This window comes from Thunnus albacares, chromosome 8, assembly GCF_914725855.1.
Source record: "Thunnus albacares chromosome 8, fThuAlb1.1, whole genome shotgun sequence".
Lineage (NCBI taxonomy): Eukaryota > Metazoa > Chordata > Actinopteri > Scombriformes > Scombridae > Thunnus > Thunnus albacares.
The window spans coordinates 32710724-32732047 of NC_058113.1; the positions used below are offsets into that span (position 1 = coordinate 32710724).

Here is a 21324-nt window from a genome sequence, read left to right on the forward strand (position 1 = left end):
AACTGAGGTTCAGGAGCAGAACCACTAATCATGACAAGCCCACTGATACCAGATCAACCCAGTCTACCTGGTCTGTCTCATCCTCCCCTCATCCCTTCATACCTCTCACACGTGTCTCTAGTTGTTGTCTGGGGGATCATTGATCAGTTTGGGTGGAAATATGTCTGAGATGGAACCCAGTACATCCTCCCAGTACATCCTCCCAGTACATCCTCCCAGTCCGTCCTGACAGACTTCAGCCACTCATCAACATTCAACACCTGCTGAACTCCATTAAATCTTTAACCTGCATATTGTTGGTTCATGCTGGTGAAAAAACATTTGAAAACTGCATCGTCACAAAGCTGTAAACACGACCACATATACGCTTAATGATGCATCTGTTTTTGAGGCAGACGTGATGGATATCAGCCGATCCGTCCACTCAGAGCGAGATATGACCTCATGATGTTTCCTCAACCTCCGCCATCTTTACATCTTTACATCTTTAGCTCCACTACAGGTAAAACTCTCAGAATCAGGATGTTGTCTGACAAAATATCTTAAAGGACGAGGCTGGAGATTTCCTATATTTCTCATGTTTGGATCCAAACCAACAACGAACTGATCTACTAACAAGCATCATGTGTTTATCTAAAGCCTGATATATCTGACTGAAGAGTTTAATCACGTTAGTTTGTTTAGAAACGGCTCCAAAGACTCCGGAAAGTAGTTCTGTGTATCTGAACCTCTTGACTTTGAGTTCTTTGTAATGTATATATATATGAGTTTGCTGCCCCTCCCTCACCCTTCTGGTTGTCCAGCAGGAAGTTGCTGTCCTCGTTGCCGCCGGTGATGGCGTAGGAGACGGCGTCTCCGTCCGGGTCGTTGGCGTGGACGATGGCGACCAGAGTTTCCGGACCGGCGTCCTCACTGAGGAAAGTCTTATACCTGACGAAGAGAAATATTAACATCATCACTGTGCATGAAGGAGACGTATAGACGTAAAGATCCAAGAGAAGAGGATAAACTGCAGGAGTAAAAGGGAGATTGAAAGAGAAAATGACAAAGAAAGAAGAAAAAGTTTGGAAAGATATAAAGATAAAAACACACTTAACAAAGACTGTGATGAAGTGCAATAACTGAAAGTAAAGAAGGTGAGAAGGAGACAGACAGAGGAGCGAGAGGAGAGGTGAAGACAGAGTGAAAACAGATGGAGGAAAACGGCGGCATTAAAAATAGAGTCTGAATTAAAATAAACTTAATTAGCAGACAGACTCTGTGGGCGAGAGACAGCGACAGGAATGAGACACTGAGAGAGAGAGAGAGAGAGAGAGAGAGAGAGAGAGAGAGAGTTCTGATGTTCATTATTACAGGAAGTCAAATTAAAAAAGTTAAAACCAAAAGAAGGAAACTAAAGACTCGTCCTACACGCTCTGGGAGAAGACGGGCGACTCGTCGTTGCTGTTGGCGACTCGGATGCGGACGGAGGCGGTGCCGGTGCGAGGGGGCGTCCCCGCGTCCACGGCGACCACCACGAACTCGTACACATGATTGGGCCGCTCGTAGTCCAGGCGGCGGGCGGGGCTGACCACGCCCCCCGACGTGATGTCGAAGTCGCCGCTGTGAACGAAGTAGGAGAGCTCCGAGTTCACGCCGGAGTCACAGTCCCGGGCCAGAACTGAGGAAGAGGAGGAAGAGGAGGAGTGGAAGGAGGGAAAGGAGGGGGAGGGGGGGGAGGAGAGGAAGAAGAGAGGATGATGGGAGAGAGAATGAGGAAAAGAGTAGATGAAGAAGTTGGAGGAGGAGAAAAGATGAAGAATGAGGAGAAGGGAAGGATGATAGAAGAGGAGGAGGAGAAAGTAAAGAGATGGAAAAGGGGAGGAGGAGGAAAAGAAGAGAGGAGAACAAAAGGGGGACCAAGAGGAGGAGAAGAAGAGAAGAGGGGAAAAGAGAAGATGGGGAGGAAGAGGAGGAGGAGAGGAAAAGGAGATGGAAGAGAAAGGAGGGAGATGAGGAGGTGGAGAAAGAGGGAAAAGAGTAGATGAAGAAGTTGGAGGAAGAGGAGGAACAAGAGACAGAGGAGAGACAAGGTAAGGAGGAGAGATGAAGAATGAGGAGAAAGGGAAGGATGATAGAAGAGGAGGAGGATGAAAGTAAAGAGATTGGAAAAGGGGAGGAGGAGGAAAGAAGAAGAAGAGAAGAGGAAGAAGGTAGAAATAAAAGCGAAGGTGATGGGAGAGAGAATGAGGAAAAGAAGAGGGGGAAGAGACGAAGAGGAAAAGGAGATTAAGATAGATGAGGTGGAGGAGGAAGAGAGGGATGAAATAATATAGAAGAGGAGGAAAAGAGGGAGAGAAGAGGAAGAAGGTGGGCGAGATGGAGGAGGAAGAGGAGAGGAGAAGAGATGGAGGAGAGAGAGAGAGGTGGAGGAGGTGGAAGAAAAGAGAGCGATGAGATGGAGGATGAAGAAGAGAGGAAGACAAAAATAAGAGGAAGTAGAGAGGAAGAGAGGAGGAGAAGAGGAAGAGAGAGATGAGGAAGAAGATGGAGAGAAGAAGAGGAGTAAAAGTAAGATGAAGATAAAAAGGAAAGAGACCATGTAGGGACAGAAAATATAGAAGAGGTGGAGGAGAGATTGTATAAATACATCAGTGTACACTGTTGAATGTGTGTGTGTGTGTGTGTGTGTGTGTGTGTGTGTGTATGTGTGTGTGTGTGTGTGTTGCTGGCTGTCTGCCTAATAAGAGCAAAGCCTCGCTGAAGTCGGACTGTTTGATCTCAACCAGCCACCAGCAGCTATGACAGATGGCTCCGACACACACACACACACACACACACACACACACACACACACACACACACTGTATAATATATCCACATGTGTGATGTGCTGGTGTTGTGTTCACTGACGGAGGGCAAATAGTTTACTAGAAGCTGCTTGACAGATCAGCCTCTGTGTGTGTGTGTGTGTGTGTGTGTGTGTGTGTGTGTGTGTGTGTGTGTTACCTTGCAGCAGGGAGGTTCCAGGTGCGATGCTCTCAGGTATGTTGTCTCTGGTGTAGATGGAGTGGAGGAACTCAGGTGTGCAGTCGTTCTCATCTGTTATATGAACGACGACCTGCAGGAGGAGTTTAAATATATAATATTTAATTATGTTAATAATCTGTTACAAGTTAACAAAATTATGTTGTTATTATGTTTTCTGACTTAAAGAGGACGTTTCCAGCTCTATATTTATATTCTGGGGCTCTACTGGAATATCTTTGCATGATTTCCAGTTAAAAACTCCTTATTTATCTTCTACTGGCTCTTTATGCAGCCTCTCAGTTCAGCCTCTGTCTGAAACAGGCTGTTTTAGTTCCTGTCTCTTTAAGCCCCGCCCTCCTGATGAGCCCACTCTGCTCTGATTGGTCAGCTTTCAGGAAGCTTCCTCCGGCTCCGGAGGCTACGTAAACAAACTGTAGTAGCAGGATTTCACTTCTTTATTTCTCCTTCTTTACTCCAAATGTCAATAAAAACAAAAAATAACATTACAAACGAAGCATCGGAGCAGCTGAGACCTGGGCTTTGTCTTGCAGGGAGAACTTTTACATACATGTTTACATCAAGTTATAGAACTTTGACCCTGTTTAACATCCGACATCATAACTGGATATAAATAACATGACATCACAAAAAGTATAGAATATGAAGAAGAATATGAGCCCTTTAAGCTTTGCTCTCATATACAGGACAGTTTTAACTCTGCAGGTCTAAATAAAACAATTCATAGATGTGTTCGACCCAAACAGGCTGAGTAAAGCATTCCGTAAAGCATTTTGAATTTCTTTTGTAAGATATTGTGCTTTATAAATATGTAAATGTGCTTTATGTAAATGTAACTTTATAAGTCTCTGAAATCCCAACAATGGAACAAAAAAAGTAGGTTTTTGGTCGACTTTCTCTGCAGAACTTCAGTCAGAATCAGCAGGTTTGTGGGCGTTTTAGTGTGAGAGACTTTAGTGAATCAACCTTCCTGTTTTTTTGTTTTTTTTTAAAAAGTAACTCATGCAAACATTATGAAGATAAATGTCTGCTGCTCCGGGAGAGAAACTCATCTCCTTCTCATCTCTTTCTCTCCCTTTAGACCTCTGTGGCACCCAAATCCTGAAGCCTCCTCCACCGCCACCCCCCCCCCCCCCTCCCCCGTTCCCGTCCAGTTCACCCACTATCCCGAACCGCTGGAGCTCAAACCTGAACGTTATTTTCCATTCCCATAAAGACCCGAGCACCTGAGCGCTGAACCTTCGACTCACCAGCTGTTCGGTAATAACAGGCAGGCAGCAGGTTTAGATGCTCGGCTGCTTCTGTAAACTATTTAGAGGTTTCAACTGGAAACAGCACTTTAACTTCAGACCCCACAGGTGAATATTTATGTCCAGCATCTTCCTACAGTCTCACTTTTAAAGGTAGAAACAAGTTCTCTTTACTAATAAGATAAAAAAATCCAATATTTTAGCTTTTTTTCTCTGTTGCTTTGTTGTTCATATGAAACAAAGGCAGCATGAGGATCTATTTACAGGTTTGACTCCATTTTCAGCTCAAACTTCAGGTTTTCTTTTGCTGAAATCTGAAAGTGTGAAGCTGCAAAATCGACACAAACACACAGGTTGCTCATTAACTGCATGAGTTCACCATTAACACCATTAACACCATTAACACTGGTCCTGTGTGTCTTAAACTCATGTGCAGGGACCCAGTTTAATACTTTAATAAGTTATCTATCTGTTCACTAGCATGAACCAACAATATGCAGGTTTAATGGAGTTCAGCAGGTGTTGAATGTTGATGAGTGTGAGTGAAGGTGGAAGGAAGATGTCGTCTGGGAGGATGTACTGGGAGGATGTACTGGGAGGACGTACTGGGATCCATCTCAGACATGTTTCCACCCAAACTGATCAATGATCCCCCAGACAACAACTAGAGAGACGTGTGAGAGGATGAAGGGATGAGGGGATGAAGGTAGGGATGAAAGGATGAGGGGAGGGAGGGATGAAGGGATGAGGGTACGGATGAAGGGGTAAGGGGATGAAGGGATGAAGGGATGAAGGGATGAAGGGATGAGGGTAGGATGTGTTGACCTGGTATCAGTGGGCTTGTCAGATGATCAGAGGTTCTGCTCCTGAACTTCAGTTAACAAGTTACTACATTTAATGTGACAGAAGGTTGTGAGTCTACAGTTATATACATACATATATATATATATATATATATGTGTATATATATATATATATATGTATATATATTTATATATATATGTATATAACTGTAGACCAGTACTAGTACTGTAGAAATATAGACTGTAGACTGTATATATATATATATATATATATATATTTATATATTTATATATATATATATTTATATATTTATATTTATATATATATATATATATATATATATATATATATATATATATATATATATATATATATATAAATATGTATGTATATATGTATATATATATTTATATATATATATAGTCTACAGTCTATGTTTTTAGTCAACGGTTTCAAAATGTGTCTAAAAGCTGAAGGCAACAGAAACTGCCGACGCTACATTAAGGTGAAACGTGCAGAGGAGGCTTTCTACACACCTGGTTAACACACACACACACACACGCAGGGCCTTTAGAGTGAATTAGCAAGCCGAGCTTATAGAGCAGCAGAGGCCTTTAGGGGACGCTGGTAGTTTAGCAGCTATTTTATGTCTGTTCCAACCATCTGGACACAGAGAGCAGGTGAAAATGGATTTCTGTAGGTGTGTGTGTGTGTGTGTGACAATGTGTGTGTGTGATAATGTGTGTGTGTGTGTGTTAATGTGAACAGATGTAGCTCTCCGCTGATGCTTGAGAAGCCGTGAGAATAGGAGTCACTACTTAGCGGCCAGGTTTCTGCACTTAGCACCCTCAACTGTGTGTGTGCGTGTGTGTGTATGTGTGTGTGTGCGATAATCCATAATGATGCAACAAACTCAACAGAGCTCAAACTGCTGATCGGAGAGTGATCAGATCTGATCATCGGGGTTTCGAGTGCAGCTTTGATCACGAGAGCTTCACAGGACCGAAGGCTGAAAACGAGGCAAACGGCGCCGCGTGTTTAGTTTTTACGCATAATGAACATGTAACGAACACACACGCTGCATAAACAGGAAATGAAACAGTTGCATCACAACATGTGATTCAGCGGCAGCACTTTCTCTCATTAGACATTTATGAGTTTTCACTGAAGAGCAGCAACCGTCGAAGGTCAACGATTCTTCAGATGTGAGTCTGCGTATGTGATCGTAGATAAAATACAGTTTTAAAGTACTTGTACTTGAGTATTTCCATGTGGAGGATGTGAATACTTCTTCCTGTTGATGTGTATTTATGTATGAGGAGAACAGGAGGATGTGATATCACTTATAACACTGTTCTTCCTTCATGTCTCAGGTGGTTTGACACTGATTCACACTTTCATACTCTGATGCAACACCATGATGTCACATGAACTCGTGAGTGTGAGATGGACGTGTGATTAATCCTCAGAGGTTAAAAATGACTTCAGCTCCGGAGGAAAAGATGCAACAGCAACACAAAATATCACTGCGTTTAAAGATCCCCTCCAGACGTGTTTTATGACATATAAAACTGCTTTCAATAATAAATTGTGTCTGATATGGTTTTACTACAAAAAAAGGTCAGTTATCTCCTTAGAAATCCTTAAAATGACACCTGCTTCTTCTCCCTCACTCTAAAATCATATTCATTGCTTCAAGTTTCCACATCACACTTGTGTGAGTTGAATACTGGATCACGATTGGCTCCAAACGAGCTGTGATGTCATAAATCCTGCTCGTAGGTTCACGTGTTAAACTGAGATTTAAGGTGAAGTCAGAGAACAACTGAAGGAAGAAGAAGAAGAAGAAGAAACATGTTTCTGATTGGAGGATGAAAAATATTCATAGTTCAAAACAAAAAATCAACTCTGTCAGCACTAACTGGTGAATTAATGATATAATGTTCATCACCTCGTTTGACCAAAATGTTGCTATTTTTTCTTTAATCTTCTGTTCTGAATGATTTATCTGCTTCCTGTTTACAGCTGTGCAAAAACCTGCTGATTTCACTTCAACCACTCGACATGATGCACTAATTAATGTGTTAGTTTTTTCATCCTTTATTTATTATATTTATATTCTCTTTGACAGGAACAGCCTGACCACATTCACACAGTTTACACACCTTCACACCTGGAAGCTCGGTGGTGATAACGAGGGAAGACGAGCGCTGCTGTTTCACACAGATTCATCCTGCCAGTCTGGAGACTGAACAGCTAATCTTTCAGTCACCAGCTTGCCTCTCTATAACCTTTAGGCCACCGATCTTTGAGTAGTCACCTGAAGAACGAATACAGCCTCACAGACGGGGTGAGGAGCAGCTGAAAATGGACTGATGGATGGATGGAAGTACATTTCATTCTTCAGAGATGTGAGCTACTGAAGTCTCTGGATTTGTTGGTGTGACAGAAGATATCGTCTTCTGGGGCATTTCAGACTCATTATTTGTGATAAAAAACAAGGAAATAAATGATGATATTCATTTCTAATCACGTCTCTCTGCATCGTTTTTGCAGAACACTGTGTATCTAGCAGGGATGAGCAGAGAGTCCAGTATTTGTATTTGTATTTGAATAAAAGTGGAAAGAGGCTTAAAAATTCCGTTTTTGTTTTTATTACGCTTTTAATTTTAGAAAATTAAAATGTTGCAATAAGTGTTTCCTTGGGAGCGCTTCATTTGTGTCAGTAGCTCAACTTTATCTCTGGGGAACACCCCCAACTCTGGAAGTGATGTCCAAATTAGGAAATGTGCGTCATGTAGCAGGTGGATGTGACTCCCCTCACTGAGACCTGCTGATAGACGTCACAGCGGAGCAGAGGAGAGACACTGAGATAGTGATGTAACCGAAAACAAATAATTTTTAAAATATTTGTATGAAACAAATATTTTTATTTGTGCTTTGCCGAATGACATATTTGTATTCGGGCACACCCCTAGTGTCTATGTGGAATTGCTCAGACTTTTGGACCTGACTGTTTATGTGTTTGTTTGTTTGTTTGTTTGTTTGTTTGTGTGAGCGTACCTCGGCCACGCTGCTCAGGCCCGTGTCGGGTTCGGAGGCTCGGACCTGCAGCGTGTGCAGGTTGTGTCCGCTCTCGTAGTCGACGGTCCTGGTGAGGCTGAGCGCTCCGCTCTCCTGGTTGATGCTGAACAGATTCCCGGGATTCACCAGCAGCATGTAGGAAAGAGTTTTCTTCTGGAAGGAGACGGCCTGAACCACCGCAACACTGCACAAACACACAGAGAGAGAGAGAGAGAGAGGACGGACTGAAGGCGACCACGGCAACCATAATGAAGCATTTAACTGTATTATATATGTATCCCAAAGGTAATTAAACCCCAATTTAATGCATATACTGCAGTATATTGTCAATTCAATGTTCATTGTAGTGTTTCGCTCGCATCTCTTCCTCACGTCTTATCTCCTCTCAAGAAAGAGATGGACTGAAGAAGAAACGTTGTTCTCCAAATCAGACAGTCGAAGGCGTTGATAAGCTAGTTTCCAGTAGCATCGCTAGCTTGTCTAATTGTGCTGTTACATAAACACAACTGTCACTGGAAAGTTTGTTAATCAACCTGCTGGATTTCTTTATTCTTTCACCTCAGTTTGAACAAACTGTGACTGGAATAAAACGTATCCATAGCAACAAAAGAGACCATTAAAAGGATCAGATCAGAGCGTCTGAGTGAGTAATTATATTATTATAAAGAACAAACATTTTAAATAAAGATATTAGGTTATTATACCACTGGTGTTGGTAGCGTTAGTCTTTGTCCTCCTTTACTTACAGAAACATCATCACATTCCACCGCCTCAGATACTCAGTATGGAAATGGCATCTGTGTGTGTGTGTGTGTGTGTGTGTGTGTGTGTGCGTGTGTGTGTGTGTGTGTGCATTTTCACGGCCAGCTCTTTGGCTTTGCGTGTCATGTGAGGCATGAAAAGATGAGCCCTGTAGAGTGAGACAAAAGAGAAGAAGAAGAAGAAGAAGAAGGAGAGAAGGGGAGAAGGAGGGAGAGAGAGAGAGAGAGAGATGGAGGCAGGGAGCAGAAGAGGAAGAGGAGGAAGAGGATGGAGGGATGAGGAGATGTGGAGAGGGGGTTGGATGGATGAAGAGGACCCAGATGTATGAGTGTGGCCTGAGGCTGAGAATTTGAAAGTGTGGCAAATTCAAATATTTATTAAAAGCGAGGTCTGGATAAACATGAAGGGGAGTGTGTGTGTGTGTGTGTGTGTGTGTGTGTATGTGTGTGTGTGTGTGTGTGTGTGTGTGTGTGTGTGTGTGTGTGTGTGTGTGTGTGAGAGAGAGAGAGAGAATCCCTCCGGGCTGCTGGCGCAAACCACATTATATTAATATCCAAGTATCCATGCCACCCTGTGAGCAGTGTGTGTGTGTATTTCTGTATTTCTGCATGCGTATTATGTGTGTCCGTGCTTCCATTATGTCCCTTTATGTGTGTTCATGTCCTCACGTGTGTCTCAGTGTGTGTGTGTGTGTGTGTGTTGGAGATTGTGGAGCAGCTTCCTGTTGACCTGTAGTCACATTTACACTTCAGGAGAACGTCATACAGACCAGAGCTGCTCCGACAGTCTTAAAGGTCCAGTTATTAAGTGTCCACCGCATCAGTAATGATTCATCACATTAACTCTGTGTATGAACAACATCTCTGTATTACTGGAGGAGCGGCACCTCGGTTGTGTAACAAAGCTTTTAAATAAAAAGGTTCAGGAGGAAACACTGCTGCTGGTGTTCATTAATGAGCTCTTTGCTGCTTTTATTGTTGAAAATGTTTGATTTTACAATATGATGATGTCAGCTGGTTCAGTTCTTTCCTCCCTGTTAGTGGTGTTAATGCCATAAAACGGTTAATATCGCTGTAGTTACTACCAGCAGATATTGTCCTGCAAGATCAGATACTTTGGTGGAAAAAATGCCAAAATGCCAAATACGTAAATTAACATTTTGTTATTATGTTGAGACAAGATGTAATTCAACCAGTTTTAAGTTTCTGGCAAAACATATTTGCTGTTGCAGTTCAGTCGTATATAAACAGATTCTCTAGGAGACGTTACAGACGTTACGTTGTGTTTGTGTTCAGGTGTCATTTTTAGCGCATGTTGGTGCTGGTTTATCTCTGTCCATACACGTCTGTCAGCTGTGTGTGTGTGTGTGTGTGTGTGTGTGTGTGTGTGTGTGTGTGTGTGTGATGCTGTTGATGTTCATCTCGGTACCTGTAACATTTCCTCTGATGATGTTTAAGGTTCGTATGGTTACACTGTGGTGCGTTCAGGCCAGTATAGTTTTAATGGCCTATTTTGGTTAACGTATGTGTTTCAGAACATATTAAGTATGATCGGACGGACTCGACCCACCAACAGATTTCTGTGATGTCATCCTGCCAGTCTGACCTGGAGCAGGTGTGCTGACCAGTCTGACCACATCTCCCACAGCTTTTGCCTTCGCTACATCAACATCACGCTTTCTTTATCTCTAAACGTTGGCGCTGGATGTGAACCAACTTATTTGAAAGTAGTAAAACTGGTTTCCAGACTCCTGCAGTGACTCACGGTTGAGCGGCGGGCGTGTTCTCCAGCACGCTCAGGCTGTAGGTGGAGTTGGTGAACTGCGGCGGCCGGTAGCCGGCCAGGACGGCCACCGTGGCGGGAAGACCTTTACGTCCGCGCCCGTCCACCGCCTGCACCCGCAGCAGGTACTCCTTACTGGGGGTCAGAGGTCGTCCCGTAGTCTTGATCTCACCGGAGCGATGATCCACCTCGAAGCACTCCTCCCCACCTGGACGGTCAGAGAGGAGAGAAGAAGAAGAATGAAGGATGTTCTCCTAAAATACTTTTAACACAGTTTGAAAGAGATGCTGAAGAGTATTTTTGTCTTATTCGTCTCAGTTTTCGTGCCAAATATCCACCAGAAACCAAACAGGCAGTTAAATGGAGAAGTTATAATTTTTATACTGTAGATACATTCACAGCTGTAGTTATGAAAACCCAAACAAGGCAAACTGAGGCTGGAGGGCTGCTGTGTGTGTGTGTGTGTGTGTGTGTGTGTGTGTGTGTTGAAAGTGAGGCTGCTTCTGCCAGCTGGAGCAACATGTGTGTTTATTTCTGTGTGTGTGTGTGTGTGTGTGAGCTGGTTAACACTCTTTGAAGACTCAGAGGAAGAGCGTTGGTTCGTTTTTACCCACGTCCCCCCTGGGCGAAGAGAGAGAGAGAGAGAGAGAGAGAGAGAGAGAGAGAATGCTGAAAAGAAGATGAAGAAGATGGAGGGATGAAGAGAGAGGAAACGACGGTGAAGCAGAGGAAGATAAACAAAGATGAGAAAGGAAGGAGGGAAAACGACGGAGGAGAGGAATCCCAGCTGTTGACCAGAGGGTTTTGAACCAGCAACAGCTGCATCCAACCTGTCAATCATCTCGTCCTGCCGCCTCCGTCTGTGGACGACGTTTCTGATGAGACTCACAGTTCGTCTGTATCTCTGCTGCCATTTCAGCAGAAAAACCAGGCCAGTCTTATTGTCTTTAGCCCCGTTCAGACTGGATTTATGTCTTTACCTGCTGATTTTAACCCAGTTCAGTAATAATTAAAGACAAAATGACAAATGGAAGAGTTGCTCGTCCTTCTACTGCAAACATGCTAATAGCAACATATACTGTTAGTAGGTCTCCTATCAGGAGAGCAAGACCACATAAAAGCTCATCAAACAGCTGTTGTAAAGGTATAAATATTCTCTACTGAGCTCTGATTTAAGCCAAGATCTGTTTACGTTTTGTCAAATACTCTCCATTAAAAGTCTGCTGAATCAGCTGTTAGCAGCTCCTGTTAGCAGTGTAACATGGACGCACAGACAACTGTCACTGGATCACTTTGATACTGAAGAAAACAAGTTCGAAGCCTCTTTTTTCTCTGATTTCTAAGCAGATTTATGGAGGTTTATTCGTGAAGGACATCGTAGGTAATGATATCAGTGTTAAATGCCAAAAATAACGTCAACGTCTGTGTTGTTGCCATGGGAAACAGCAGGTAGCGTAACTCATTTTAAGCGAGCAAGTGGTTAAACGAGAGAGCGAGCGTCAGAAAAGCGACGGTGAATGTGAGCGTTCAGCTGCAGGGTCTAGCGGAGGTGTGCAGGGGGGGGGGGGGGGGGGGGGAGGCGGGGTGTGGGTGTGTTCGCTTGTCCTCCGGAACGTAACCGCTGTGAAACAATCAAAAAATAACGTTTTATTGATCTGATTCACCGGCATTCTCGCTCCCTCCCTTCATTCATTCTCTAGCTCGCTCGACCACTACTCCAAGAAGCTGACAGCAAAGCCTAACGGTACTTTTAACGTTAGTTGTCGTTAGGTAGTAAGTTGTCAATCTGGTAGTAGATGACACCCCCCGCCCCCCCCCCGCCAGGCCTAACCACTCAACCGAGGGGAAACAGTGGATTTTTTAACTCTTCTTCTCTTCAGTTTCTTTGCCTCCGACTGTATCTGTCAACCTGTAACTGCAGCAACTTCCTGAATGTGAATCCTGAGCAGCAGAAGATAAATAAAAGCTTTTACGTACTTTTCATACACTCACTCTTTCTTCTTCCTTTAGTAATAACTGTTAATTACTATAATATAGAAGAAAAGAGACACTTGTTCAGATGTCATTTAAAATATTCTCCTTTTACAATAATTTTGCAACACAAACCCTTTTTCCCTCCGTTGTCCTGCTGCTCAAACACGTACTGTAAACTTAACATCCTGAAATGGAGTAAAATCACATTAATGCCACTAATTGGCTTCACACACACATACTGAGTGAATATATTTCCATACTGGCATGATATTAAAAAAACATTTTTAATGTAAATTATTGGATTATTCGTTGGTACACATGTAGTCACATAACGCCAAAGGGAAGTCAGGAGCTCTTAATATGAAATTAGCTCTCAAAATATCTCTCCACTCCTTCCTTCTCCTCTTCTTCTTCTTCTTCTCCTCTTCTAAAAAAAAAAAAAAAAAAAAAAAAAATCCACAGCCACCGGCGCCCATCCGCCTCCCACTCACTGCCTCTCCAGAGACTTTCCTATTATTCCCGAATCTGGGAGCTTTCTTTGCCCCGGGGAGCGATTAACAGCGCAGCTCCATGCCGTTTATGTGCGTTTTTCTCTCCCCCTCTCCCGCTTGACGGTAATTGAAATTCAACAAGTCAAATTTTATTTATAAATCTCTCCTTTGAACAAAACAGGTTTGTCACAGAGAGCCTGGCGGAGCAGCAGCAGCAGCAGCAGCAGCAGCAGCAACGACGGACCTAATTACAGATACAAGCAGGAGATAAGAACAAACAGGTTCTAGGATGAGGTTTGATTTGTGTGGATGATCACTGGATGTGTTCAAATAATCTGGAATATCAGAACAAAGAAGCTAATTTAGATCTTAAAACACATACATATATATATATATATATGTGTGTGTATATATATATATACTGTACAGTAAAGCTGTCATGTCTTTCTGTTTCGATATATCGCACAAAAAAGTGATGTCATCAGGTTAGACCACTTACATTAAACCTCCTGTTGTCCTCCCCGTATCCTGACTGAAGAGAAATTATGAATTATTTTAACTATAGTTGAGATCAGAGGAAGATGATGTTGATGGATTATAACAGACTGATACATGTAAAAGTTTAGTCAGGATACTGTTTTAAAACCATTTCAATTTTTTTGATGACAGCACATAATGACACCTGGAGGGTTAGGGCTGCAACTAACAATCATTATCATTCTCGACTGATTGATTCGTCGTTTTCTCTATATGTGAGAAAATTATGAGAAAAAAAAAGGCTGCTTATAATTTCTTGGAGCCCAAATGTCTTATTTTATCTCACCAACAATCCAAAATCCAAAGACGTTCAGTTTCTATCATCTATGACACAGAAAAGCTTCAAATCCTCAAATCTGAGAAGCTGCAACCAGAAGATTTTGGGCATTTTTGCTTAAAAAATTACTACATTTTTTAAAATTAATTGATCACCTGCTCAATCAATCGACTAATCGCTGTAGCTGTAGATTAGATGAAGTTTTTACTATTGACATTTATAGTCATTATACTGCACGTTCTATTGTAACGGACTGTGTTCATGTCAGTGTTGAACTGTTATGATCGTTACTGTGGGAAATGTTGTTCATGTTGTTGTCAGTTTAGACGCTGTGAAGTCATGTGATCTACCTGTAACAGTGATCAGCGGGAGATAGCACACCTGTAATTGGCAAGGGGGGGGGGTGTTTCTTCTTCCTGTTTTCGGTAGTTAGACGATGTTACGAGAGGCTGAGTGTGAGATGCCAGTGAACCGTGTACGGCCAACAGTAGTCTGTTATTGTGTGCAATAAAGTTGCAGCAAATACCGACTAACGTCTCGCCGTGTGTTATCGAGGGATGTTACGATATTATGAGTTTAGCTGCTGACAAAATAACACATCTGAACTATAACTTATAATGAAATGTAATGTAAAAATGTATATATATATGACGAGCGGAGGTTCAGATGAAAACAGAGATCTCTCGGCTGTTTGAACTTTGGCTCGTTAAAGTTTCTCAAGATTTTCACAACATGAGGCCTCAAGATCAGATCATGACGTCACAATAACACCTGTGTGACATCACTGAAGCTTCATCCTGCACCAGAAAAAAGTTATTTAAAACTATCTACAACTTTTTGTGCCTTTATTTGTTTGTGTTTTGCTAAATCGGCAGAATGAGATTTTCATACTGAAGAAACATGATTATGAGGGAAGATCGGAGGTTTTACTGTAAGAATATATTATTTATATTATATTAGATTAGATTTATGGAGGAGAGATCGTCATAGAGGGAGAGTTATTCTGACAAACAGGGTTGTAGGTTTGATTTTGTCTGAACTCGTTATATTTATAATTATATATAAATACAGATTATATAACTTAACATTAAACTAAATGTTCACTCACCGTCCAGTAGGAGGAACTGTGCCTGTCCCAGCGTCCCGTCTCGTTGCCGTGCCGACAGGCGGTACACTACAGAGCCAGGTGTGGCGTCAGGACCCACGGCGCCCAGGTAAGGTGAAGGAAACATGGCCCACTGCAGGTCGGCCTGACTGGGCATGCTCAGAGTCAACCTGCACAGGTACCACTCCTCACCTGGAGGACAGACAAAACAATAAAGATTTAAAACAATTTACAATAACACTATAACTATATGATAAAAGATCAATTAAACAGTTTCGTTAAAGCTTTTAATCTCCACATGAATCAGTGGAGTTAAAGTCCTGCAACAAGCAGCCGATTAAAGCAGAAAAACAAAGAGTCTGTTGGTGTTTTACTGTTTTTCACTGTGATGAATTTCATTAATTAGTTTTAAATGAAAGTCTTTACTCTGTCGTGTGTTTTCTGCAACACCATTAACCAGTCGTTGTGCTAAAAAACACTTTAAATCCACTTTATATCCAGTCTGTGACAAATAAACACCACAAAAACAATGAAAAGACATTAAACTGAGTTGTATGAATCCAGCTGACTATAAAGAAATATCACAACCTTTAACTTTAGGTTTTTACATGACAAACATTCATCAGAGTTTTACCGTGATCTCCTTTTCCTACTGAGGTCGAACTTATTGTAAGTAGCTTTGCACTAAAGTGCCTCAGATCTGTGGTGCTAAAAGTGAAGAAAAGATCTAAATCCTTCTGAACAACGTCTGCTGTGACCTGCAGGCTCTGAACCAAACCATCATCCATTTATTCACTGACCAGAGCAACAACTTATAACTTCATTTTCTACAACTAACATTACGCTATCGGACAAATTTAAAGCTGCAACAACTGATGATTTGACAACTTAAGAGTCAGAAAGGAAACGAGCGAACAGACACAGTATTTAGCTTCTGTTATCTATGAACAAAGCTACTGAACCAGACAGTAAACATAAGACCAAACACTAGAAGCTAACGTCTAGTCAACACATACAGTTCTCCAAAAAAAAAATCCCATCCACAAAATCTCTGCTTTAAAACGTCTCTCAACATTACAGACAACACAAAAACACAAATGAAGTTCTGTAAAGAGGACGCCAAACCAACAGGCGGCGATATAACCCTACAGTCATGTCGGCCAACCAGTGACCTCTGTAGTCCATCCTGACCCCTCTGGTCCTCAATATAACTGTACAATTATGTGTAAACATATAAAAAGTCCTGTTAGGAAGGTTTGAACCAGCATGAAATGTCACCTCATGTAAAATGAAGGAGATAACAGCAAACTGACACCACAGACCAAGTTTACACGTCAACACTGAAGACTTTAGTTTCTGAAACTCTTTACAATGCAAGGAGTTTAACAAAAGGTTTTCAGTGACTTAAAATGCAGTTTACATGTGGACAAAAGGCCAAAACAGAGAAATAGCTGCATTTTAAAACATACTCGTGTACGTGTGGACGAGACCTGAGATGCTAAAAAGCTCCGTAGAGCTGCAGAGTTTCCATGTTGATTAAAGGACAACGGTGCAAATGAAAATAAACCAACACTGTGTGAATCAACATCATCATCAATTGTTTTATTTACTTTATATTTTTTTTTACAAAATGTGAAAACTGCCGTTCTTTGTGTTTTAGTTCCTGTTTCATTCCGTTAGCTTGCGCCGTAGCTGCTGTCTGTCTCCGCCTTGTAGTAACGTAACTCGTTAGCTAAGCTAGCTGCACTTGTTAAAGACGGCGGCATGAAAAGCTGCCAAAGGGGACGAGGTGACATTTTTCTCTACAACATCTCCGCCGTCTTCCTGCCATCTTTCATCTGCATCGTGTTCCTCTGGAAGACGAGAGTGAAGGAGAGACGGCGAGGAAGAGAGAAGAGGCAAAATAAAACAACAAAACTTTCAGAGGATCACACGGAGCAGCAGCTCCTGTTCGCCCAGTCAAACACACACACACACACACACACACACACACACACACACACACGTCGTCAGAGATGTCGTCTGGTTCTGAGGAGGGATTTGTTCGGTTTGAAAGGCGCTTCGGCACTCGCTGTTGTGTTGTCACCTCTGTCATCTCACAGCGGCGAAGGAGACAACAGCCGAACAAGAAAGAAAAGTTTACTTCAGAGAGACGACGAAAGAAGAGAGGCGATGAGGAGGAGGAAGAGGAGGAGGAGGAGGAGGAGGAGGAGGTGAAAGAACAACGCTGTCTGCCTCTGTTTCTGTCTTTTTAACATCGTCTCTGAAGGTCTGTCAACAAATAGAGAGCAGGAGAGGAAGAGAAGAGAAGGAGAAAGGAGAGATGAAGAAAGTGGAGGAATGAAAGAGAACAGAGTAGAAGAAAAAGACAAAAAGAAAAACAGAAAAGGGGAGAAAAATGGAGAGAAATGACGCAGACAGTGTAGGGAGAACTATTCAGATCCTTTACTGCAGTAAAAATACTTTACTACAAGTAAAAGTCCTGCATGAAAAATCCTACTGCAGTAAAAGTACATAAGTATTATGAGCTTGATGTAGTTAAAGTATTGCAGTAAAAGTACATAAGTATTATGAGCTTGATGTAGTTAAAGTATTGCAGTAAAAGTACATAAGTATTATGAGCTTGATGTAGTTAAAGTATTGCAGTAAAAGTACATAAGTATTATGAGCTTGATGTAGTTAAAGTATTGCAGTAAAAGTAGTGGTTTGGTCCCTCTGACTGATATATTATTATATATGACATCATTAGATTATTAATAGTGAAGCATCAGTGTTAGAGCAGCATGTTACTGTTGTAGCTGCTGGAGGTGGAGCTAGTTTACACTACTTTATATACAGTTAGCTAGTTTAGTCCAGTGGTTCCCAACCTAGGGGTCGGGCCCCTCCAAAGGGTCAGCAGATAAATCTGAGGGGTGGTGAGATGATTAATGGGAGAGGAAAGAAGAAAAAACAAAGTTCTGATACACAAATCTGTTTTCAGTTTTTGGACTTTTTCTCTAATCTTTGATTTTTGCTGAAATATTGGATCATTTGAACATTTATTGAAATGAAAGCATGTGAGAAGTTTAGAGGGAAAAATCACTATTTGGTGGAGCTGTTAACAACTCATAGACATGTGAAATGTGACCCCGACTACACACTGCTTTTTGTAAGACGTCAAAAGACAAAAAGGTTGGAAACCACTGGTTTCATCTTTAACAATGTGTTGTATTTTAAAAGCTTGTTATATTATCCATTGTGTCAAATCTTCATCTGAAAAGTAACTAAAGCTGTTAAATAAATGTAGTGGAGTGGAAGTATAAAGTAGGAGAGAACAAAGTAAAGAGGAGGAGGAGGACGAGGTGATGAAGGAGAGTTTCCTCTTCTGCGTCGCCGGTCTTCAGTCTTCAGTCGGCTCATAAAATCCAGAATAATCACATCTATTTCTGTCTGTTGTTTTACATATGCTGCGCTGTGGGCCGCGTATGAAAGTGAAATGAAATCTGTCCCATTATCATGATAAACATCAACACGTTCAGACGCGGCGCCGGCGGTCAGCACATGTGTCAACCCGGGCAAAAAAAAAAAAAAAAACACTATAAAAACTGGAGCTCTTTGTATGGAAACACACGTCCAGGAGGGAGGAGGAGCTGTCAGCTGGACAAAATGTCTCCTTCAGTCCTCCAGGCTGATGAAAGGTCACTGACACCAGAATAATGACATTTAATTAATCCTGTGTGTTTGGATACAGCAGCTCTGTCTTTAGAGGGCTGTTTCTCATGTGAGCCCTCAAACCTAAACCACAAAAAGACCAAATATAACCATCATTTCAACCAGGAAGTTATATTTTAAAGAGTGTGGGTTGTATTAAATTTGAAGACTTGACGTTTAAGTATTCACAACAGCAGATATTATATATTAAAACAAGTCTCCTGCCACTGAAAAATGTGTTTTTCTCATCGTTACTTCTGCAACAAATTAAATTAAACAACAAAATACGTCATTGATCGTCTCCAGATCGACACATACCAGCGTTTTCTGATCTGAGTTGACTCACGGTTGGAAACAGGAAACGTAACAGCGTCACCTGATTTCCTCCTTTGTTCCCGTCGTAATCACCGCGGCCACTAGTGAGCGCTGTCACCGCAACGTACATATATGTTGTTATTTCTCACCTTAAATCTCAGTTTAACATGTGAACCTACGAGCAGGATCTATGACATCACAACCAGTTTGTGGCCCAGTACGAACTTACACGAGTGTGATGTGGAAAGTTGAAGCCTCCAGTTGTTTACTAGGGATGTGCAGAGGGCCCAGTATTTGTATTTGTATTTGAATAAAAGCGGAAAGAAGCTAAAAACCCTGTTTTTGTTTTTATTACGCTTTGTTACAATAAGTGTTTATGAAGCGTGTGTCAGTAGTTCAGCTTTATCTCTGGGGAACAGCCTCAACTCTGGGAGTGATGTCCAAATAAGGAAATGTGCGTCATGTAGCAGGTGGATGTGACTCCCCTCGTTGAGACCTGCTGATAGACGTCACAGCGGAGCAGAGGAGAGACACTGAGATAGTGATGTAACCGACCTGCACTCTGGTATTTAACATGTTTTTTTTTCTTCCCAAAAACAAATAATTTTTAAATATTTGTATGAAACAAATATTTGTAAAAACAACCCACTATTTGTGCTTTGCCGAATTATGTATTTGTATTCGGGCACACCTCTAGTAGGGAGAACCACGCAACGCAGCGTTATCCTGTAAGAAGATGCATCGGCCAATCACATACATGCAGCCTTCCTGGTGAGTCACTCTGTAACATGAACAGTGTGTGATCGTTTCAATGAAAGATGCTGATTGCTGCTGCGATAACTTTCTTGTCTGTATACGTATAAATAAGCAGCTCTAACTGGACTTCCTGTATTGTATTTTATGTCTCACTGGTACCTTCAACCACCGCAGCGCCTTGCGTTGTTTTAACGCAGGGCCGTTATCGGGGTCGCCTGATCTTGTTTTAGGGTATTTTCTCTGCAGGTGTGTTCGTGCAACAACAGTTATTACATACTTGTGTGTACGATGGTCTAGTTCTTGTTGATATTACTCTCCGACACTGTAGTTGGTGCTGTGGAGAAATCTACAGCAAACACACGAGAGGGCTGCTGTAGAAGAAAAAAAAAGCTGAATGTGATGGTCCTTTGTTGTATGTCACTACTTGACAGCAAGTCTGCTGTTGTCTACTTGTTTTTTGTTTGGCATACTCAAATGGAAAAGCTTATAACAGAGGAACTGTAAGGCCAGAATGCATGTTTTAGGCTTCATTTGAAAGGTGACATCTTCCAGTAGCAGTAGCATGTGGCTAAAACACAACCAACACTCCATTAGTTCAAATATGGCCCTTTTGGTCCTCGTCTACAGTGAGTCATATTTGAATAACAATAAGTCGGACGTGCTTTATGCCAGAACTATGCAAATCACCACATACCTTCTACATTTTGTCAACCACACCTGTATAAAATTCCAGATCTGTAGACCTAAACTTATCGGCTGTAGGGAGTTTTTAGTTTGTGGTGTCATCGGGCGACGTCCTCTACCAAAATGTCTCCAAGTGGCCAAATTGTGCCAATTTACCTTTATTCATTACTGCGTGATGCTAAACTACAACTGGCTTAAGCGGTTGAGAAGTTTAAACCACACTATCTGTGTGTTGTGGGAGGAAGAGGAAGAGGAGGAAGAGGAGGCGGAGGTGGAGCTGATCAGGTCGGAGGTCCCTCAAAACAACAAGCCAATCATCAGCCATGTTTCAAACGTTGAGATTCATTGTCTACATGTGAGGTTTGCAGGGCATCATCACCAGCTGAACAGCAGCCTTCATCCTCTCTTCATCCTCTCTTCATCCTCTCTTCATCCTCTCCTCATCCTCTCTTCATCCTCTCCTACACCGCGGCGTTTCTTTCCACTCGGCCTCTTCGTCGCAGGAAATGCGCCTCTCAGCCCGAGCGGTGCGCTGATCCCTGATGCGAGCCGCTGAGCTCGGCCCAGAGCTCACTGAACACATGCATGCATGCATACAAAAAAAGCATCGCAACGTCCGACCCGCGGGGGGGGGGGGGGGGGGGGGGGGGGCTGCAGCCGGCCTGGAGCGAGGAAGAGGAGTGGAAGACGACGAAGGGCTGAATGTTGAACAGGGATGTTTGTCCTCTCGAGCGTAACATCTTTTATTCTTCCACACATCAGTCTGACATGAAATGAGTGTAAAAT

The 21324-nt window shown here is 42.2% G+C and overlaps 1 protein-coding gene across 1 annotated transcript in view; it reads right to left on the bottom strand.

Moving 5' to 3' along the window:
• The window catches only part of si:dkey-22o22.2 (neural-cadherin), a 161124-nt gene that overhangs the window by 78943 nt on the left and 60857 nt on the right, over window positions 1-21324 (bottom strand). The window contains exons 2-7 of the mRNA XM_044357993.1: window positions 15097-15285; window positions 10692-10917; window positions 8145-8349; window positions 2989-3100; window positions 1411-1660; window positions 788-930 (exon numbers count right to left, since the gene is read on the bottom strand). Of these exons, the coding sequence (XP_044213928.1) occupies window positions 788-930; window positions 1411-1660; window positions 2989-3100; window positions 8145-8349; window positions 10692-10917; window positions 15097-15285 (1125 nt within the window). The remainder of the gene's footprint in view (window positions 1-787; window positions 931-1410; window positions 1661-2988; window positions 3101-8144; window positions 8350-10691; window positions 10918-15096; window positions 15286-21324) is intronic.